This window comes from Erpetoichthys calabaricus, chromosome 5 (genome assembly GCF_900747795.2).
Source record: "Erpetoichthys calabaricus chromosome 5, fErpCal1.3, whole genome shotgun sequence".
Classification (NCBI taxonomy): Eukaryota; Metazoa; Chordata; class Cladistia; order Polypteriformes; family Polypteridae; genus Erpetoichthys; species Erpetoichthys calabaricus.
The window spans coordinates 211,431,315-211,453,340 of record NC_041398.2 but is presented as its reverse complement, the minus strand read 5'-3'; the positions used below and the strand labels follow the sequence as shown (position 1 = coordinate 211,453,340).

At 38.8% G+C, this 22,026-nt stretch overlaps 1 protein-coding gene across 1 annotated transcript in view; it reads left to right on the top strand.

Moving 5' to 3' along the window:
• The first annotated feature begins 17 nt into the window (after positions 1-17).
• The window catches only part of ccdc80l2 (coiled-coil domain containing 80 like 2), a 33,929-nt gene continuing 11,920 nt past the window's right edge, over positions 18-22,026 (top strand). Inside the window, exons 1-3 of the mRNA XM_028802477.2 lie at positions 18-1,775; positions 10,505-10,661; positions 20,631-20,764. Coding sequence (XP_028658310.1) covers positions 291-1,775; positions 10,505-10,661; positions 20,631-20,764 — 1,776 coding nt within the window. The 5' untranslated portion in view covers positions 18-290. The remainder of the gene's footprint in view (positions 1,776-10,504; positions 10,662-20,630; positions 20,765-22,026) is intronic.

Here is a 22,026-nt window from a genome sequence, read left to right as displayed (position 1 = left end):
TCCCTGGCTAAGAGCTGACACTGCAGCGGAGCCCTGAAGAATGTCCACATGTTGCAAGCTTTGCGGAGTGTTATTGATTCTAAAATGAGTACATCCACTTTGAAGCTAGAAGGATCCAGGAGTTTCCTGAAACAAAAGCACAATTTAATAGGATCCAGATCTTACGTTTCAAGCTGAGACCATAGGAGGAACTACTGTGAATGTTAGCTGGCTTCTCGATTATACAGATCTGTCTGGGAGTCTTTGTTTCATAGTTTTTTAGCCTTTTATCACATTTGAAACAATTTAGGATGCATTGTTTACTGGAATGTCTTTTCCTGCTTCTGCTTGCCATTTGCAATATCGTCTATACTTCATCAGAAAAATCATACAGCAGACAGAGGATTTCAATGGACAAATTACGGGCACCTTTGAAAGCAGGGAATAAAAAACATTCCATGGATAGTCAGATACAGCCTGGCAAATCTTTAAATGTAACGGTGCCTTCCATTGTAAAAGATTTTGATTTCTTGTCAAAGTCTGCCGGAAAATACCGCCTCTGGGTTATCACAGCTCCTTCTTATACTGATCAATATTTTAAAATGATGGAAAAACATATTGAAGATATGCAGAGTGAGGAATTTAACTGCAAACTTGCCGAAAGAGACACACTTCTTGTTACTCTGATTCACAATGCAATGATGGAAGGTAAACTTAGAAACATAAGCAGCAAAGGGGATGTGAAGGAAGAAATAATTGATCAGGATACAGTAACTAAACTGATGCATTATTTGTCCTTCGAGGAAGGAAATTTTGGCATGTTAATTTTAAAGAAAAATTTGCAAGTAGGTGAACGATTCCCTTACCCTGTGAGAATTGAAGCAGTGCTAGAAATCATTGACCAATTACCTCTAAGAAAAGTGGAAAAACTAACAAGACGAGGATCGGTGGTAAAATGTAAGACATCCAATGCTGCCTCTCATAAAGGCCAGCGTCTCTCGAAGAGAAAAGTTAAAGTTGGTGGGACACCAACCGATGAAGAAAGATCGTCTGGTTACAAAGTCCAAAGGAAACGGAAGAATAAAGAGGCACTTAAAACTAAAGTTCAAGATATTTTAAGAGGGAAATCCAGGTTTGTTATTAAGCGACGCCCAACTATGGCAAGCCCAGTAGGTAAACTGCCACAGGTAAGAGGGAATCCTTTTGTTAACCTTCAAACAGACAACTCTCAAGCTCAGTCTGCACTGGCTAATAATACCCTTGTAGACATCCCTGAAAGCCAACAAAACAAGATCTCCATCAGAGAAAAGAACACGTCAGCTGAATCGTCAAATTGGAGAATTAACTCGGGAATGCTGCTGCTTAATTCTACTAATGAAACTGAAGTTGAAGTTCACCACACAAGGTCTCTTCAACAACCAGAGAAAAGCAGCTCATCACAGGCAAATGGAACCCCAGAAAGAAGCCACAAAAAGCAGAAGCAGCCAAGGCCTGCTATCCAAGCAATTCCCACCGTCCTGACGACTGTGACCAAAGCACCAAACACCCTGAAGGACAAAAATCCAAAAAAACATGAGCCAAATGGAGACCATAAAATATCAAAAGCTAAATCTAGCATGGACAAAGATGCAGAACTGGCAAAGTCGGATCAAAACAGAAAATCAGAATCGGAAAAACGAAACAAAGGAAAAGGCAAGAAAAAAGGAAAAAAAGGTAAAAAGAAGTCTCAACGAGCAAGTGAAGTCAAAGGCATGCTGGACTTTCTTGAGCCCTGCTGCAGTAAACGGAGGATTTTGGTAAGTCGGATTTATCATTAAAAATGTCAGTTGACAGCCTAAGTGAATGCTTAGTAATGCAAATTACTTGGTAAGAATACAGATTACTACGTTTTTGCCTGTAATAGCATAGTGTTTAATTTTTCTCCAGTGTTGTTTTTATAGATGCCTTAGTACTGAACTGCAACATTTTATCTAAAGCGACAGGAGCCAGAGAAAAGTCCCAGGATCTGTGGATCTGTGCTTTGACAGGATGCCAGTTCATCACAGGGCACAGTCACTCCCTCACTCACCATCACTTACAGGGGACCAGTTTTGGGTTTTCATTTAACCTAACAGACATATCTTTGGGAGCTGTGAACAAAATCAGTGTACACACAGAAAAACACGTGGGGAGAATGTGCCAACTGCACCAAAACTAATAGCAGGCCAGGGTTCAGACTCTTTGGAGCTGTGAGGCAACCGAATTACCCACTAAGCCACCATGGCATGCATCACTAATTCTAAAAATGGAATGATGGCAGGAAGTCATTTTTTATCTTAATAGGAAACAATCTGTATCGGTGAGCAAGTTGAAAAGGATGTTTTATTGCATATGTGTTCAAACCCGTATTACCATTTAGTCTCTAACTAAAGTCTTCATTGGGATTCACCAGATTTAATATTTTTAACTTCTGTCCAATATCATCAAATATATATCATAATAATAAAAGAACTTCAGAATTTTTAATTGAACTTTATAGTTTGATTGATGAATAGAATGATAAAACAGCAGGTTCAGTTAAATTTTATCAAGTCAAGTCAAATAGTACTTGGGTGACTTTTGTGGGGAGTTTGAACCTTCATTGATTGGCTTTTCTAAAGTTGTCTAGTTTAAGTATGAGTGTGCATCCTCATGTATCATCCCTGAGGTTACCTGGCATTTCTCACTGTCCTAGGTACTGCCTGGTATTCTTTGCTTCCTAAGCAAAGCGCACAGCACTTTTCTTTAGATTTAGCATAGTCAAGTCAAGTTGGGGAGCATGCACTGGTGCAGCACGTTGCCGCACCCACCACACAACGAAACAGCTCAGGATCCCAGTTGGCAACCCCGTCCCCCCCAGTAAACCATCTTCCTGGTGCCCCCTTTCAGAGCTGTGGATGGAGGAGAAAAGGAAGTTAGTTACAGTGCCATCTCTCGCCCCCCAGCGACATCGCTTTACCTCGCACCAGCCCTAGGTGCGTGTGTGTGACAACATATACAGTGGATTCAGAAAGTATTCAAACCCATTTACTTTTTTTCACATTTTTCTTTGTTACAGCCTTCTGCTAAAATCATTTAAATTAATTTTTACCCACATCAAACAAAACTCAATACACCAAAGCAAAGACAGGATTTTACAAAGTTTTGCAAAAGTATTAAAATACAACAAACTAAACTATCACATTGACACAAGTATTCAGACCTTTTACTCAGCACTTAGTTGAAGCTCCTTCGTCAGTCATTGCAGCCTGGTATCTTTTTAGGTATGATGCAACAAGCTCTGCACACCAGGATTTGTGGATTTTCAGACATTCTTCTCTTCATTCATTTAAGAAGTTTGGAAGTCACTGTGCTGTTGGGAACCTTCAGTGCTGCAGGAATTTCATAGCCTTCCCCAAATCTGTTCCTCAACACAATAATTATAATTCTCACTACTCAAAGCACTCTCCACGCAGGGAGGACCCAGAAAGTGAACCCACAATCTCCTTACTGCAAAGCAGTAGCGCCACTTGCATTATCCCATTTCTAAACTCTGCAGGCAATTTCGTCCACCTCAGGGCTAGGCTTTTGCTCTGATTCGCATTAAAAACTTTGGGGTCTTCTATAGACAGGTGTGTACCTTTCTGCCCACAGGTGGACCCAAAAGAAGTTGCAGAAACATCTCGATGATCAATAGAATGGGTTGCATCTGAGTCAGATTTCAAGTGTCATAGCAGAGGGTCTAACTACTTGTGTCAATGAGATTTTTCAGTTTTTTACTTTTAATAATTTTGCAAATTTTCTTAAATTGTGTTTTCACTTTTTCATTCTGTGCTATTGAGTGTTGCTTGATGTTAGGTAAAAATAAATATGAATGATTTTTAGCAAAAGACTGCAAAACGGCAAAATGTGAAAAAAGTGAAGGAGTCTGAATCATTTATGAATCTGTTGTAAATTCTGCTCTGCGTACTCACATATACAGAAATTGTTTAGTTTATAATAGCAACAAAACCAAATATTATGGTATTTTAACTGCATAAGAATTCGATATTATATGACGTATGTGAGCAGAACATGGTTAACTAGAGGTTAAACAGAAAGAATAGAGGAAGGAGGGGTTTTATACTTAATTATAGAATTTTAAGTTTGAGAATTGCAGAAGAGTATTTTAAAGTTCATTACGGCTGCTTATATTTGCAAAGAGGAAGTAGGTGTAAGGGAAGGCTGGCATCCTTACCCGGCCAAGATGCCCATGAGATGGATGGATGGGGGAAGGCAGCTTCTTTAGGGCACTGCCTCCACCATTACACCAGATGGCAGCCCACCTGAGTTGCAGCGGTCATCATGGGACATGGAGTTCTTTAGCTCAGCCCTATTGGGTTCTGTGGGTGCCACCAGGGGGTACTGCGGGAACTGAAGAGCCCTAATTTGTTGGATTCCCATCAGTTCCAGGCCAGTTGTTGGGGACACCAGAAATACTTCCGAGTTCTTATAAAAGAAGCTGACTGCCTCAGTTCTGGTGAGTCAAAGTCAGAAGGAAGGTGGACGAAGCTTGCAAGGAGAAGTGGAGGAGCCAGTGACAGAGAGAGAGAGAGAGGAAGGAAACAAAGAGTTGCGGTATTGTACTTTATTGGTGCTGCTTTGTACTGTGACTGTGCTGTGGGAAACACTTCAGAGAAAGAATTCCCTGAAATAAAATCCTCTTATTCATTTAATACTTGTGGCCAAGCCTTTGTGTCAGGTGTTTGGGAAGCTGGAGCGCCCCCTGCTGTCCACATAAGATTGTCACTTCGCTGCTCATGCCCAGCAGAGAGATGGTAAACGAGTGTTAGATTCAATAGGCTCTAGCTGCGCACCTTGAGAGCTCTGCTCCGTGGAGAAACCAATCAAACTACACACATCTACAGTTAGGTCCATAAATATTTGATGATGTGACAATGATCTGCCCATGAAATAGCCTTTGAGTCAATTGTCCAATTACATTTGAGCCCCTGAAATGAAGGGATTATGTTAAAAAAAAAATGCTTTAGTTGCCTCACATTTTTATGCAATCGTTTTGTTCACCCCACTGAATTAAAGCTGAAAGTCTGCACTTCAACTGCATCTGAGTTGTTTCACTTAAAATTCATTGTGGTAATGTACAGAACCAAAATTAGAAAAAAGTTGTCTCTGTCCAAATATTTATGGACTTAACTGTAATGACTTTTAGCAGCCTCTGAATTATACATCAGTGATGTATTTTTTAACATGCCCATTTCAAAGAGTACCACATGCTTAATTCTTGTAAAACCTCAGTACACTGTGGTTTAAATTAGGGTTGTGAGAGTGTCATCTTAATCATGAGCAATGACAACTGTCAAGTGGGTGTGTCTTGCAGTGGGTGTGTCATGTAAAAGGACTTCCTCTCGGGTAGCGACACTGTTGTATAATGCTGTGACCTGCAGCCAAAACTTTCTCGGAGTTTCCACTTTAGAAGTCCTGTTATATATACATGTAATTTAAATGGCTGTTCAGCACCTGGACATTCTTGTTATATTAGCATTTTCAAACATTTGAACGATTTTGACGAGTTCTGGCCATTCAGCTGAACAAGTTTGTAAGTCCTATTCATCTAATTTACAGTCAATTTATGAAGTATTATTTAATTAAGGTACTTGCACCTGACCGGTCTACTTTTGAAATAAAGAACTTGTTATATTGGACCTTTTATTAAAAACTTTTCCATTGGCTTCTTTATGGGTGTTTGGAGGACTCTAGATTAAGAATCTACTGTTAGATTTTGTAATTAAGCCCTAATTTAGTTTCATTGTTTCTTTTTACGTTTGCCACTGCCATATTGTAAAAGTGCGTCTGGTTCTTTTTTGTTTTCTGGTTCCAAGGGCTGCCCTTACATCTCTTGGGGAATATCTTTGGAGGTCTCAAACCTCATCCAATTACTCATTGAGGTTAAAAGTCACGTCCCTATCCAAGCTGATGGATTCCAAATTAAATTTTTTGCCTAGTGCTTTTTTTGAAATCATTTTGAATCATTCAGTTTTTTGATCCTTGTCAGTCCTTTTCGACTTTGATTTTCACCTTGCGTTTTGGGCTTGATAATGGTGTAGTTGATTTCTCGGTTCACAATCCCCTTTATTTGGTTTTAACTACGTCTCTTCTCCTAATTACAATTTCCAACCTTTTGGCTAGTTCACTAGTATAACAGAGCTATCATTAGGTTATAAAAATAGCTGGCATGCCTTTGTTACAATATCAATAAGTAATATTCTGGCTCATTTTATTTTTTGAGTCATCACTGTTACTTTTGTTATTAACTTTGAGTGTTATTTTCATGACATTTTGGTACTGTCATTGTATGCATTATCTGCATAAGTGCCACCATACTGTTGATTGCAAAAATGTCTGTTTCTAGGCACTTGGCATGATGGTGTCATCATGCCATTGTTATAAAAGGTAGGCCCACAAACTGCCAAACAAACACTGGATCACTTAGCAATAGTTGCATTTTTGGAATACATTTACATTTTAATGAACATTTCCCCCTGTCTTACTGTATATGTATTTGACCAGTGCCTGTTTTTGATGATCCATTTTCATTATTCCAAAACAAATAAATTCTCTTTCTGCTGATCAAAACCTTTTAAGTCTGTTTGTACCTGCCAGTTAAAAGCAAACACAATAGCCTTAGGAAACATGATGCTTCTCAACAGACAGGCAAACAGCCATCTTTGTGCTTTCAATGTCTGGGACAAACATTCCCTACTCTCCTAAGAGGGAAGAAATTCATTGCAGATTCCTGTTCAATGGCATCCTTACTGCTATATTCATGTAGGAGTTTAAGTTGAAAATGAAAAAGTAAGTTAAGTGCATTTTTCCTTTTTTGACATATTTTTTGGATTAATGTCAGTGTTAGCACTGCTGCTTTGCAGTAAAGAGATTGTGGGTAGGCTTCCTGGGTCCTCCCTGTGTGGAGAGCACTTTGAGTAGCGAGAAAAGCACTATATAAACGTAAAGAATTATTATTACTATTTCCCCACTGAAGGTCCTCTGATTCTGGGAATCTTGTTGTGCCCTACACTAACCTTCACTCTATGGGTGACAGAGCTTTCAGCTGTATAGCACCCAAACTTTGACTTCTCTAAATTAATCATATAAGATGATTCCATTCCTTCTTTTCAAAAACAACTTAAACCTCATCTGTTCAGGAAGGGGGCGGCACGGTGGCGCAGTGGGTAGCGCTGCTGCCTCGCAGTTGGGAGACCTGGGGACCTGGGTTCGATTCCCGGGTCCTCCCTGCGTGGAGTTTGCATGTTCTCCCCGTGTCTGCGTGGGTTTCCTCCGGGCGCTCTGGTTTCCTCCCACAATCCAAAGACATGCAGGTTAGGTGGATTGGCGATTCTAAATTGGCCCTAGTGTGTGCTTGGTGTGTGGGTGTGTTTGTGTGTGTCCTGCGGTGGGTTGGCACCCTGCCCAGGATTGGTTCCCTGCCTTGTGCCCTGTGTTGGCTGGGATTGGCTCCAGCAGACCCCCGTGACCTTGTTTGGATTCAGCGGGTTGGAAAATGGATGGATGGATGGATGTTCAGGAAGGCTTTTAACTTAACCTAACATTCCGACCCTTCTTTCAGTTCACCTCTCAGGATAATTTGTGTTATGTCACAAATAATGTTATTTGTTTCAGTTGAACTGTTTAAAACTAGACCCATTTCTATTCTCAAGCTTTCAGTGACCTTCACTGATACTGACGGTTCCCTACTCTCAGTCATCTTCTTTCTTTTCTTTAACTCACCGCTGGCTGTATTTAATTTCATTGTACTTTTCTATTTATTTTATTTATGTTTCATTGTATGTTTTAATGTAAAGCACTTTGGCTACAGCATTACTGATGTACCAATTTTACATATACCCTGCTGTTTAAAAAAGCACCTTGAACATGGGAAAGGTGCTATATAAATAAAATGTATTATTGTTATTTATTATTATTATTACGCATTTTTAAAAAAAAATTGTTAAATAAACCACCTCCAGAAAATGCTCTCATGAATACAAATGGAAGTTGCCTTTAAACAAACAAGCATTTCAATTGTAGTCACACCTCCCGTCATATCTCTCAATTATAAAAGAAAATCTTGAGACAAGACTATTGCCAAGAGATTTTTTCAAGTCCCGCGACACGAGACTATTGTCAAGAGATTTATTCAAGTTCTGCCCTCCTCTCAACCATTTTTAACCACGCCCATGGTCCTCTCACCTCTCATTCGTGTGAATGCTTTTGTCAGATACAGTTCCTGCGCTCTCAGCTCTCATAAATTTTTATGTTTTCCTCACTTTAAGTTCCCAATAAAAGAAGACTTATTATGTCCAAATCTTATTGAAGAGCTAGGGGGGCCAGCCCCATTGGCGCCTTTGGCACCCAACTCCCAGTTGCGTCCAGTGTGCTGCTCGCATTGTGAAGAGGGGGGTTGAACGCACCCCAAGGAGTTTTGGTCGCTCCTCTGAAACCCCCTCTTAGACGGTGGTACAATGGGAAACAAATATTTTTTTTTTTTTTTTTTTTACCTCCTCTTTGCTTTATCAGCTGCTGGCTTGCTGCTGCTGTCGTGCCGCATGATCTGCATTTCGCGCATCACTTTGAACATTTAAAAGCCTGTACAGCAGCTGTCCTACTCTTTGTCTTTTATTTGTGGCCCTGGGCGTGGTTCAATCTCTTGGCACTCTTGGTTAAGTCTTGTCTCACAGGATGTGAGTTCTTGATATTTTTAGTTTATAATTTAAAAACATAATAAGTATCTGAAAATCTAACAACATCACATTTTACTGTAAATCACAAGTTTTACAGTAAAAGTGTAAGTTTAAAAAGTATTTGCTTGTTAACTTCAAAGCCAAACAGAATGAAAACATATAACATAACGAATACCTCTACCGCAACATGAAACATTTTCTTTCAATTTATATTTTACTATTTTTTACTATGGTTAATTACTCACTGTAATGTAAAATAGTTAGTTCTATTATGCATATGTAACAATTCCCATGAAAATAACAATCTGTTTAAATTGTACAACCGCACCCCATATGTGAGCGGCCGATCCGTAAAGTGGCTAGCACGTAGCGCTAGTTTTTATTAATATCCACAACTGGAGTACCTTGGGATTATTTAGTGGCAGTCTGTTGAACTGCATAGGTAAACAGAGCTCATGCTTATTAAAGCATCTCGGAGTATGAGGCATATTCTCATTCTCATACATGTTTTTAAATGGTTTTCTTTAATTTGAAATCTTTAGTTTGACATGTTTCTCAGTGCACACCTTTTGTGGATATCACATAAAGCTCAAAGTAAGCCAATGAATAAACTGCTGCCGGGTTTGACACTTAACCAGTGAATGAGGTGGAGGGGTGGGTCTTCAATTCAGATGTACATCTAGGCACTTCAATTTTCATTAAAAGGAGTATTTTGTGGAAATGAGTTATTTAACAATATTTTGTATGTGTTAGGGATGTTGTGAGCATACGACTGGATGACATGAAATGTGAATTACACAACATGAGTAATGTGAGATTTTTTCATGGACGTAATTCTCTTTGCTGTTGTCCAGCATTGGTCACAATCAACCTTTATTATATTAGAAAATTTGCTCTCTCCACTCTGAATGAAAACAAAACATTCAAAAGATTAAAAATGTCTTCTTGTCTCAAGGCTGTAAGTAACATATAAAACAAATACCATTTCTGTATGGAGTATTCTGGTAAGGGATTTATTTATACTTTGAATGTTTATTCCTAGGCAATGTGTGTCTCCTGTTGAAGATACAGCAACTCTAAAATAAGTGCATGAATGAAGGTGTCTTTTAGTGTTCTAGTATCCCATCTGGGGTTGATTCCTGCTTTTCATGGTAATAGAAAAAGTGGGCATGGAAAACTGACAGGAATTCAACATTCTTTTTAACTTTGCCTTATGTTACCTATTGGTCTTTAGCTAATCTTATGAATGACTGAAATGGGAGAGCTCAGGCCTTCTGATTAAGACTCCATGTGTAGCCAGTGGCAGCTCAAGTACAGAGATTAAGCTGGTTGAATACTCAAAAGTCAAGGAGAAAGGTTCTGTGTTCAGTTTACTTTTTAATGTTGAGTATAATAATATCCAACATAGCTGCCAGCTATAGAGGCCTCCAATCAGACAGAATGATTGGCTTCATATGATCTTAGCTGTCATGCAGGATTACAGGCAACCAGCATCAACTAGGTTGTTTTGAGAGCCTAACAGGTGCATAGCACAGATATCGGGCTCACCCTTAAGCAGATGGTTGAAACAGTTAAGTCAGGGAAGCTTGGTGGATGGAAGGGTTGACTTGGGGAGTTACAGTGTGTGATAAAGAAGGTTCTACAAGTGCAAGGCCTCAGATAGCAGCAATGGGTATTGACTTTAACATGTTAATAGTTGTTGAACACTAAAATGTTGAACTAACTTAATTGAAAAGATATTTTATTATAACTCATGGCTCTTAATAAAACTGTTTTGACTGTTTCTGCAGGTCATCACGTCTCCCAGTCCTGAGAACCCTTATTATATTCAACAAAGAGATGCTATTTTGGAAGATAACTGCGAACTAGCCCAAAGGAAAATCACAATTTTTACCCTTCTTGGATCTGACAGCAATAATACTTTGAAAGTAGACCACTACCAGCAGGGTATGTAGCAAGAAAAATATTACCAGTATAATCAGGGTCATAAATGTTACAAATTCACAAATGCATGTCATCTCATACTGATCTGACAATGGCATGTATACGAGAGAGAAATATATCAGACACAGTCACTGCTCATTCTAAAAAAGTATTAAATTCATGAATTAATATTGATATGAGAGTGGTCAAGTACACAATACATATTTATTTGGAATGTAATTGTGAATGTTTTATGACTTTCATTTTGACTCGGGCATGGAAATCTACATTTGTACTATTTTACATAACATAGTGCCAGCAATGCTTGATATATTCTAATGCATAATTTTAAAATTTACTGACATTACTGAGATTTAAAAGGGGTGGCTCACGGCTCCAGAGTTCTGGAATCAAGTCCTGGCTTGGTCCCTGTCTGTGTGAAGCTGGTACTTTCTCCCTGAGTTTGCTTGTATTTTTCTCAAGGTGCTCCATTTTTCTGCCTACATGCCAAAAATGCACATTTTAGGTCTATTGGTGACTCCGAGTTGGTCTGGTTTACATGATGTGCAACTGTTCAGAGTTGGCTTTGGCTCCCTGAATAGGAATATATGGAATCAGAAAAATAATAGGATGAGAAAAAAATCCAGTTAAAAAGGCCAAGGAAAGAATAAAAATTATTAACTATTAAAGTAAACATTTCATTTGATAGCTAGATAGTACATGATAAAACTATGTGGGAAAGTAAAAACCTAGAAAACTATTTTCTCAAACCTGCAGCTGCTGGATTTCTTGTTAGCTGGTGTTTCAATTAAACATTCATATTTCATTTTATGCATTATTTCTGTTCCATAGAGTCAAAAATATGCAACAGAGAAAACCTAATAATCTATAAGTTGTTTATTTTTTTGTAGTTCTTGTATATAACCTAAATTAAATTTAGAATTTCCCCTCATTTTAATTCTTTGTGTTATAACTCTTCTTGTACCAACAGAACTGAGGGTTTTTCATGTTAATGTGAGTGTGACAGACAGTTATTAATTAATGGCACAACAGCATTTTGTGCATTGTCAATAATACACATACGCATGGACTGTCTTAATTTGGAAATTACCTGTTAAAATATTTATTTCTTGTTTCCCTTATAAATGAAAACAGCCATAGAATCATGCACAATTTGGGAAGTAAGGAATTTGAAATGATTTTTTTCATACATAGTTTCCATAACTCCATACTAGCATTCAACAATCATAAAGGTTATAATGTTATCATGTAGTGCTATGTTGGAGAAAGACATTAAAGACATTGACTCACAACACCAGACACTGTACTCCAATTCAAAGGCAAATCTCTTTATATGTTCTACCCATATATGTGTGTGTTTTTTCCAGCAGCAAACCTGAAAGAACTGGCATAAAAGGCACACCGCTCAATTCAGCTGCACGTTAACTTATGATCTCTGACGGCTGTCTGTTTAGTGTCCTTTCTTTGCATTTGACTGTGTTTATCATGACTTCTTATTTGTTGGAAGAGGGAGAGTTGAGGGTTTGGATGCCTATAACTATTTAGCCATTAACTTGACAAGGTACAGATGGGGGCTGTTAGGGTTTCTTTTGTTTTACATGCATTTTCCTGCTTATTCTTCAGTTTTAAAATGTCAGAAATCTATTTCTGGTGTTATTTTCATGTTTTGCTTTGTATTTTAAATGTTGATTTTTGTGAACATTTCGTTTTTTTTTGTTTGTATGCTGTTTTTCAAATCACATGACCTAATTCATCACACCAGTGACATAACATTAGTATATGACTATGTCAGCATTTGCACTACATGTTATGCCTCAATGGATAAAATAACTTCAATAGAATCTTTATCATCAGTTAGCTTATTTCCCAAGTGGGCCCTAGTGGTAGGATTTTGTTTTTGGTTTCTACTGTACATTTGCTTCATCTTAGAATCTCAAGTGTCATCTTGTCCCTTCTTTTTTTGGCAGTCCTGGTTTTGTTTGGATCTCATGATTCTAACTTCTGCTTTGCCTGACCACACCTTTTTTTTTATTATTATTATTTCCCTGTATTTTTCAATCCCCTGTGATAAGACAGCCCCCAGGCACAAACAGACAGATGCTGAATGTCCAAAAACACAGTTTATTTACAAAAGTGTCCTGCACACAATACAGTGCTCCAATCCGCCCAAACTCAGTCCCTTCTTTCCTTCACTCTTCGTATTTGTTCCGCCTCTACTCCTCTCCTCTCCTGCCAAGCTTCGTCTTTCTCCTCCCGACTCCGGCTATGCCACTGTAATAATGAACAGACTCGACACACTTAAAAAGGTTTGGGGCAGCCACCCGTATAATATTCCTTGCTGCAAAAGGCTTTTGAATAGCACAGAGATGTTCACAATACTGAGTCCAAAACAGAACTGCCGAGGGTTTGCAAAGATGGCGGCTTTAAGGGATCAGACCGGAAGTGATGTTCTTCTGACATCAGTCTGTGCACTGAAAGTGACATTCTTCTGGGTGCTGGAACCACAAGTGATACTCTTCTGGGCGCCGGAACTGGAAGTGACGTCATGCTGAGTGCCGGAAGCGACATCACCAACTCTGAATCAGATAGGTTTTCCCACGGCTGGTCTGTAGAAATAACAGGAGAAGGTTTAGTGCAACCCACCACCCCCTGGCCTGGTGTGGAATTACCTTTGCTTGGTCCATAAAACATCCCCCTACATGTGTGACACCCCATAATAATCTCCAGGTATTTCATTGACTTAGCAAGGCTTGTGTGATATAAGTAAAAAATTTTTTTAAGAGTAGGAGTTAAACTTTGGTTCTCATTTTCATTTTTCTACATAATCTCCATCAACACCAATAGCCTTGCACCAGCTGGACACAAGAACACACATCCTCTACTCAGATCTTCAGAATGCTGCACTCAAACCCACTACTTCAATAGCTTTGTCACAACTTCCAAATGTTTTTATAGGGATGGTATTTGTGAGGGTTTGAAAGAAGAGGAAATCTGAGGAAACCAAATATGGGCTTTAGAGTGGATTAGGAGGTGTGAATGACTCCCAGAGAGGTGGAGATATGCTCTAGAGAGGAGAGGAGTGAGGGAGGTCAGAGGAATGGTGAGGATGCAGGGAGTAGAGTTGATGAAGGTGGATGAGACTAAATACTTCAGATCAACTGTACACTGTCACGGGAAGTGTGGAAGAGAAGTGAAGATGAAAGTGCCGACAGGGTGGAATGGGTGGAGAAGAGTGTCAGAATTGATTTGTCATAGAAAGGTACCAGCAAAATGGAAGGTCTACAAGGTGCTAGTGAGACCAGCTATGCTATTTGGGTTGGAGATGGTGGCACTGACAAAAAGACAGGAGACGGAGTTGGAGGTGGCAGAGTTTTAAAGATGTTAAGATTTGTACTGGGTGTGACAAGGATGGAAAGAATTAGGAACAAGTACATTAGAGAACCCGCTCAGGTTTGACGGTCTGGAGACAAAGCCAGAGAGGTGAGATTGCATTGGTTTGGATATGTGCAGAGGAGAGATACTGGGTCTATTGGGAGAAAGATGTTAGGAATGGAGCTGCCAGGCAAGAGGAAAAGAGGAAGGCCTAAGAGGAGGTTTATGGTTGTGCTGAGAGGGGACATGCAGGTGGTGGGTGTGACAAAGCAAGATGCAGAGGAACGTAAGATATGCAAATTGATAATCTGCTGTGGCAACCCCTAACAGGAGCAGCCAAAGGAGGAGGAGGAGGAGGAGGTGTGAATGTTCATTGTTGTGCCGAATAAGGACTTTAGCAACATCTCATCTGAACTCTCCTTAAACACTTCGGGAACCTTTTAAACGTTTCAATGTACAGATTTGAGTTAATGATCAAAAAGTGGTATAAAGTTTAGTAAAATTATCTATAACTGAATATCACAAAACAGTGGCCATAACCTTTCATCCAAAAAGGGTTACCTTAAGCAATTACCTTTGGATAGTATCAGTTCATTGATTGCCTTTTGGTCTCTGGTTGAAAGTGATGGATCCACGTTTCACCCCTCATGATGATTCATGCTGAAAAGCTTTCACCCTCAGTCTCTTAATAGGAGAGCAGATCTGAACATATGTGTTTCCACCCAGTTTTGTGATTGACAGTTAGGCTTTATGGAACCCAATATCCACAAACTTTTGAATATCCTAAGTTTTAGGGGTTCTCAACATGCAGTCTCCAAGGCCCCCTGTGGCTGCAGGTTTTTGTTCTAAGTTTCTCAGTCAGTCATTGTTTAATTGATTTAATTGTTTAATTAGCTGACCTGTTTTTTCCTTTTATTTTGCATTTAGAAAACTGCAGTAGTGTCAAATTTACACTTACAGGAAACTGAGACAAACTCATTTTTTTCTGTACCATTAAATGCCTGCTTTTTTGTTGGAAATTTTCTTTCTTAATTTTATTTGTATACAGACAATTAATACTGAGAAAGGTAGACACCAGCACAAATGACTCTAAAAAGGATCAGATACTTCAGTGCTACCTACTTCTGTGCTTTTTAGTATATAATTGTCTAAATAACCAGAACATTAAAATTTTTAAAAATATTTCAACAGAAAACGAATGAACTCATCTAACCCGTCTAACACATATTGTGTGGTTATATACTGCATTCCTGCTTCATTCAGTAAAAATATAGCAAAACCAGATTGTAATTTCCAGATGGTTGTAAAAACAAAGAAACAGCTTGCTTAATTAAGGTACCAGTTCTATTTATTTATTTATTGTTCTTTATCATTATTTTATCCATTTTTTGTATTTGTTTTCTTGCAACTATCTCTGACATTGTGTAAAGCACTTTGAGCTACCTTCTTTGTTTGAAAACATGCTATAGAAATAAGTGTTGTTATTAAGAGAAGAAGTGAGTTGGGACAAAAATCTGCAGCCACCGGGGTACCCTAGGACTGAAAACTGAAAACGATTGTCCTAAGGCAGCAATGACATTGCTTACACTACTCTTGGATACTGACAGTAGGTTCAAGGTTTATGTTCATAATCTATCGGTCTTCTTGGACGAGTTGGACAACACATCTAAGCAATGCTGGAGTGACTGCTGTCGTTGGCTGGCCAGAGTAACACATGTCCGTTCTCAGAACCCACAATTTATAATGCCCTTTGACTAACAATGCTTAATAACAGCCTGTTGCTTCAAACAGACATCACCACAGTAAGTTATTTTAAGAGCAATGCATGAGCTGGGAAATGGATTATTCTTCTGTACCACAGTAACAAAAATGACATTTCACATTCACCTCTTATTAAGCTGTAGTCCCTTCCCGTTAGGTTTGATGAAGAATAGAAAAGGTTGCAAACATTTGGGGTCAAATCTCTCTATTGATCCAATTATTCATCCCCTATGTTTTAATTCAGTTTAGGTTTGTGGAAGGCAATATGCCATCCAGACAGTTCTAGAAGCAAAGCAGGAACCAAGCCTGGGTAGGAAACCAGTCAATTTCTGGGAACAGTCTTGCACACAACTACACCCACACTCATGTTCACACTCTCACAGGACCAATTTGGAATTAGCAATGATCCTAACATGCATGTCTTTGGAAAGGTGAGGATATGGGAGGAAAACCTGTGCAGGCACAGCGAGAATATACAAACTCCAACAGACAACAAATGTGTGTAGTATTCAAATCCAAGATGCTGGCTCCATGAAACAGCAATTCTAGACACTGCTCAGTTATAAAAAAAACAAAACAAAAAAAAACAGTTGCACCAGAATCATTGGTCCAATTAACATGAAAACATGCAAACAGAATGAATGACTAGGCATTAGCACGTATTCTAAAACCACTGTAAATGAGCAGTTTATCAATCGAGAATGACGCTGATTGTTATCACTCCCCTGGGTAACAATGCCACTGCTTATGTGTTGCGCCACAGATTCATGTGGATTCTGAATGTTGTCCTATGGCACAGTCTAGTAAACCTGTGGTAAATGCTTTTCTGGGGAGACAAGTGCTCAGAGTGAAATTAAAATTGAAAACAGTATTGTTATGCAGTCATAATACTCAAGTAGCAGAGATGAGCAGCTCTTAAAGACACCACTATAAGCCCTGCTCTTCTAACAGTGTGTTGTGACAGTGGTCAGTGATTTTTAATAATTTAAAAACCTTAACTGCCAGATATGAAAGAAATGCCTCAAATGAAGCTGATCATAATACAAATACAAGGAGGGATGAAAATATATCTACAAAAAGAAAATAAAATGTATCCTGTACCATGAGAGCCAGTGTGGAGAAGAAGACAGCAATAAAGAATTAGTTAATAAGTGAGAATTTCACTTTGTGAAAATGCAAAAGTGCAGCTGACAGTAACTCCAAGTTTATTCTACCTAGTTGTATCAGATGTGGATGACTTTTTACTCAAAATAAATGGGTTAATCAAATGCAGTTTGAAAAGTCTGCTGATTAACATTTGTTTATTATAAGAGTTGTTTTGTTTTCCATTTTTTGACTGTATGTGTGTTCTCCATATGTTCTCAAGTTTATAAAAAACATTTGTGGGATTTGAAATATTCCCAAAAATTTAAATATTTCCTAATGCATTACCTATAAATAGAAATTCTGTCTGCTTTCAATTACTGGGTTTCTACTTACAGAAAAACCTAAAAGGTTGTTAAGGCATTTAAGAATATATAAATGTTGTCCATCCTTCCATCTTTTTGATGAAGGCATTTCATACAATTTTAGGATTATGTGACAGCACCAGGAACTAGCTCTTAAAAGGTTGCCAGTACATCATAGGGAACACTATCTCAGCCATCTACCAATTCCTTCTCATAACACCAGTTCAATAAACACCAGGTTTTTACAGTTCTGTGAGGAAAATGAAAGAACCCAAATATAGTAACAAACTCCAGACCGAATATTACTAGTCCAGGAATCAAACCCAGGACCGTGAAGCTCTGAATCTGCAGTACTAAACACTGAGCTACCATGCTATCCATTTTACATTGTATAAATTCATTTTTTCCCAAAAGTTGTTAGAAATATTGCTGATCTGTCTATTATCCTGTAATGAAAGTTAGCTTTAGTGCTTCTCAAAAAACAGTGTCTGAAACAAACTTTCAGAAAGATTCAGATGTTTGTATTTTAAGGGCACTAAAGCTTAATTCTAAAAATGTCATGTAAATGAAATCCTTTAAAATGTATTAAAACAACAATGTGTACGGTAGAGAAGACAAAGAGAACTCTGCTGATCAAGTCTATAGTTTGAAGTGAAAATAAGAAAGTTTAGAAATCTATAACCAAAAATTGAAAAATATTGGTAAAGTGATGCTTTTCACCATCATTCCTTTCATTTATTTTTTTTCTCTTACTTTTTTCATGACAAGTTTACTCAGAACCAGAATCTTATTGTGGCAACATATAACCCAAGATGGAAATGAACATTGAACGTGACACCTGTCAATTGTAGTTCACATGTGCATTTGCATTCTAAGTCTTTCATACTAGGCACACTGATTCAACTAATAATGCACATCTCTGAAAATTAGGAGAACGGATAAATGCTGGCTTGCCACCAAATCAAGGCAGTTGCACCAACCACTGCACCACCATGTTATTTTTATGTTATATTTTTTGAAAGGACAAGATAGCATAGAAAAAGACAAGAAAATATTTTTTCATTGCCAGATGGCCTTATTCACTGTGGGATACAGCCTGGACACAGACAGGTAGACATGATTGATTTTAACCCACACACGTTTATTTACACAATATTTACACAGTGAAGCACACAACCCAGTGCCGCAGCACCAATCACCCACAAGTCCAGGCCCTTACACTGTGTCTCTCTTCTGGTCTGCCTCCTCTCCTCTCCTCTCCTCTCTTCCGAGCTCTGTCCTCTTCCACAAGACTCCAGCCATCGAATGGAGGGAGGCGGCCCCTTTTATACACACCTGGATGTGCTCCAGGTGCCTCCTGATTAGCCTCAGCCGGCACTTCCCAGTGTGGCGGAAGTACCAGCTGCGCACCCAGAAGCACACCGGGTGTCCCTGGTCTTCTTCCCCCCAGCACTTCCGGGTGTGGCGGAAGTGCTGAGGGCCAGGGCTCCATTGGCATTGGGGTGCCCCCTGGCGGTGACCACGGGCCCCTATAGGGTTGAGCTTCAAAGCTCTGTTCCCGTGGTCCCCAAAGCCACCAGTGTGGTCGCCCCCACGTGGTCTGGGGGAGACGTAAGCCCTCCTCCGGTCCTCCTGGGTGTCCCGGCTGGGTACCACCCCCAACCTCCTGTGACATCTCTTATATAAAATCTAATTTCTTTAAAATGTTCATGTACTGTTTAGGGCCCAGATTTAAAAACAAAACAATGCATGACTTTTTTAATGGTAAAAAAATACATACTCTTTTGTCTACACAATTGCCTCTCTTTGAACTCCCTAGATGTGGTCCTCTGATGGATCACTGTAATGGCCTATGGTAGCCATTTACTGCTGTCTTCTGTTAGCTCAAACTATTACTTTTTCCCTGTCCCACAATGTAGCCTTTTCATAGGATAATAATTTGCTGCTGTTGTATCTATTGTCAAGCAGAGCTGTGATTCCTTCCCAGCTGCTTCCTAACTCCAAACTCAACAGTCGAATAGACATGCCTCCAGACATGTCTCCCACCTCTTCTTCTCCTTCTTTGGCCAACAGTAGCTCGATTTCCGCTAGCACCCTGTTGGTTAACAGTACTGGTGGCGGTCGTTGTTAACCCAGACCTCAACCAATTCGGTATGGTCCGCATATTGATCTGGCACAATTTTACACCAGATGCCGTTTCTCATGTGACCCCCCAACCCTAATTTATCTGGGCTTGGAACCAGCACTAAGAAATACACTGAATTGTGTATTCCCTGTGATTGGGTTTGTGATTTTGTAATAAAGCAAGTGTAATTACTACAATAGAAAGCCAAAAAGCTCAAAATTCCAACACGACACAACACCTGTTATTGCTGCTTCCCCATAAATGCTTTTTTAATTTTTTTACCATTTAGTGTAAGCCTTCCTCACAATCTCAAAGCCTCTCTGCACAACAGGAACTGGTTGTCAACGGCACAAATGGCCAAATTGAAAAGATTATTATCGTTACTGCATGTGAAAGGCAAATGGCCAGGAGAATTAATCTCGAAAGAGAAAGCACAAAACAGACAGTATATAGATTAATGGAGATCAAACAATTATTACTGAATGACAATAATAATAATTCTTTATATTTATATAGCACTTTCCTCACTACTTGGAGCACTTTTTCATAGTGCCACTTCAATCACCACTAATGTGTAGCATCCACCTAGTTGATGCAACGGCAGACATTTTGGTACCAGTACGCTCACCACACATTAAGTGTTAGGTAGTGAAATTGTGAGAGAGAGAGCCAATTAGCGGCAGGAATGGTTAGGGTGCCAGAATGACTAGGCCATGTAGGGCAATTTATCCTGGACATTGGGATGCACCCTGCTCTTTATAAAGGATTCCCAAGGATCCTTTATGACCACAGAGAGTCAGGACTTCAGCATTACGTCTCATCTGAAGGAGGGCACCATTTTTACAGAACAGTGTCCACGTCACTGCACTGGGGCATTGGGATCCACATTCAAATCATAGGGGAAATGCCCCCTGCTGGCCTCAACAACACCTCTTCCAGCAGCAACCCAAGCTTTTGTTAGAAGACCATATTCAGGCCTGTGAATTACACTTTCTTGTTTCTTTGGTGAACACATCTGTGTTATGTTCCATAGGCATTCTTCTTTCATTTACATATTATTAAACTTTATACTTTTTCATTAATCTGGCAGATAGCTTCTTTTGTAGTTTATCTTAGGCTGAAATACATCTTGCATGAAAAAGGGGCCTGAGTTGCCTTGAAAGCTTACACAAGCCAATAAAAGCTGTAATTTTGCTTGACTTCTCATTATAACAAAACAACAGATTAAGATTTTGGTACAAATCTTTTTTTTTTTTTTTTTTTTAGGTGATGATGACTCTATTGGCGCTGACCTCTCCAAGTCAATTGATAAGTATCAGACTATGCAGCTTCTCAGAGAACATGGAATGATTCCTAACAAATTTTTCATGCTATTGATGGATATTAACACCTCATTAAAGGTGTGGACATTTTTATTACCTTGGCTTGTTTTTTCTATAGGGAAACCCACCAGTAAGCTACCATTTACACATCTAACTTTTATATTTTCCATATCTCACTTTATTGAATGAACAAGTCACACAATACAATGTCCACTTATAATTCAAAGCCTTTTTTTAGAGTGCGGTCCAGACATATAGAAACACTTTGGATGTTGTGTTGTGTTGGTTGACAGTGGTGCAGTGTTAGCCCTGTTGTCTAACAGGTCCAGAGACCTGAGTGTGAAAGTTGTAGGTTATGGGCGTATTCAATGTCCTAGTGAGTTTTCCCTGGGTACTCTGGTTTCTTCTTACCTCATTAAGTCTTACAGTTTACCTTAACTAGTAAAACTAAGACAGAGTGTGTTTGCCCTGTGATGGACTGGTGTCCCATCTGTTATGTTGTGTTATTAATGTTATTAATTTTGGACAGTAGGTGGCACTGTACAAAAATGATATATAAAGAGCTGGGAGAGGGATGGGAGAAGAGTTCCTAGAGGGACAGTGTGAGATGGGAGATTTTGCTGTAATAACAAAGGTATTTGGAAATTACAACTTGGAGATTTCTTTATGTACTAATCGATACAACACCATCCAGAGCTCTTTTCTAGTCTTGTGCTTAAAAGTTGCCAGTGTACATTCTGGCTCCCTGGGATATTTTAAGGACAAAAGCAGGATAAGAGAATGGTTTAATGGATTGATGGGTGTAATGCAAGTATTTCAAATTAAATTTTAATTTGAAGTTGGGAAAAATACAAAGCTTAAAATCATTATTGTTTAATAAAAAGCACTGTTCAAATTTTGTTAATAAGACCAAATCTAATTTCATATTGAGAAATGGTAGACATCAAAATGTGGGCTTCACCTATTTTATCAAAAAAGTTAAGGTGTTGTTAGATGTAGCTTTTCAGGCACAATACAGCTCACGCATATAGGGTTGAATAAACGATTTTAAAACGGCAATGTTGCTCTCTTTAAAAACAACACATTGTAGATAACAACGTATAATCTGGACTGCTTCTTAATGGTGACCATCTGATGTCTTTCATCAAAATCTTTTTGAACTGGAATTGTATTAAATAATAAGGCCTTCATAAATATTGATAGATAAAACTATGTATCCTTCATCTTTGTAAATTTGGTTCTTTCATCACACAGTTTCTTGGGGCTGAAGTATATTGAGGCAGCATTACTACAACGCAAAAACAGTTTGTTATGAGGAACACTAATTCATACTCATTTAA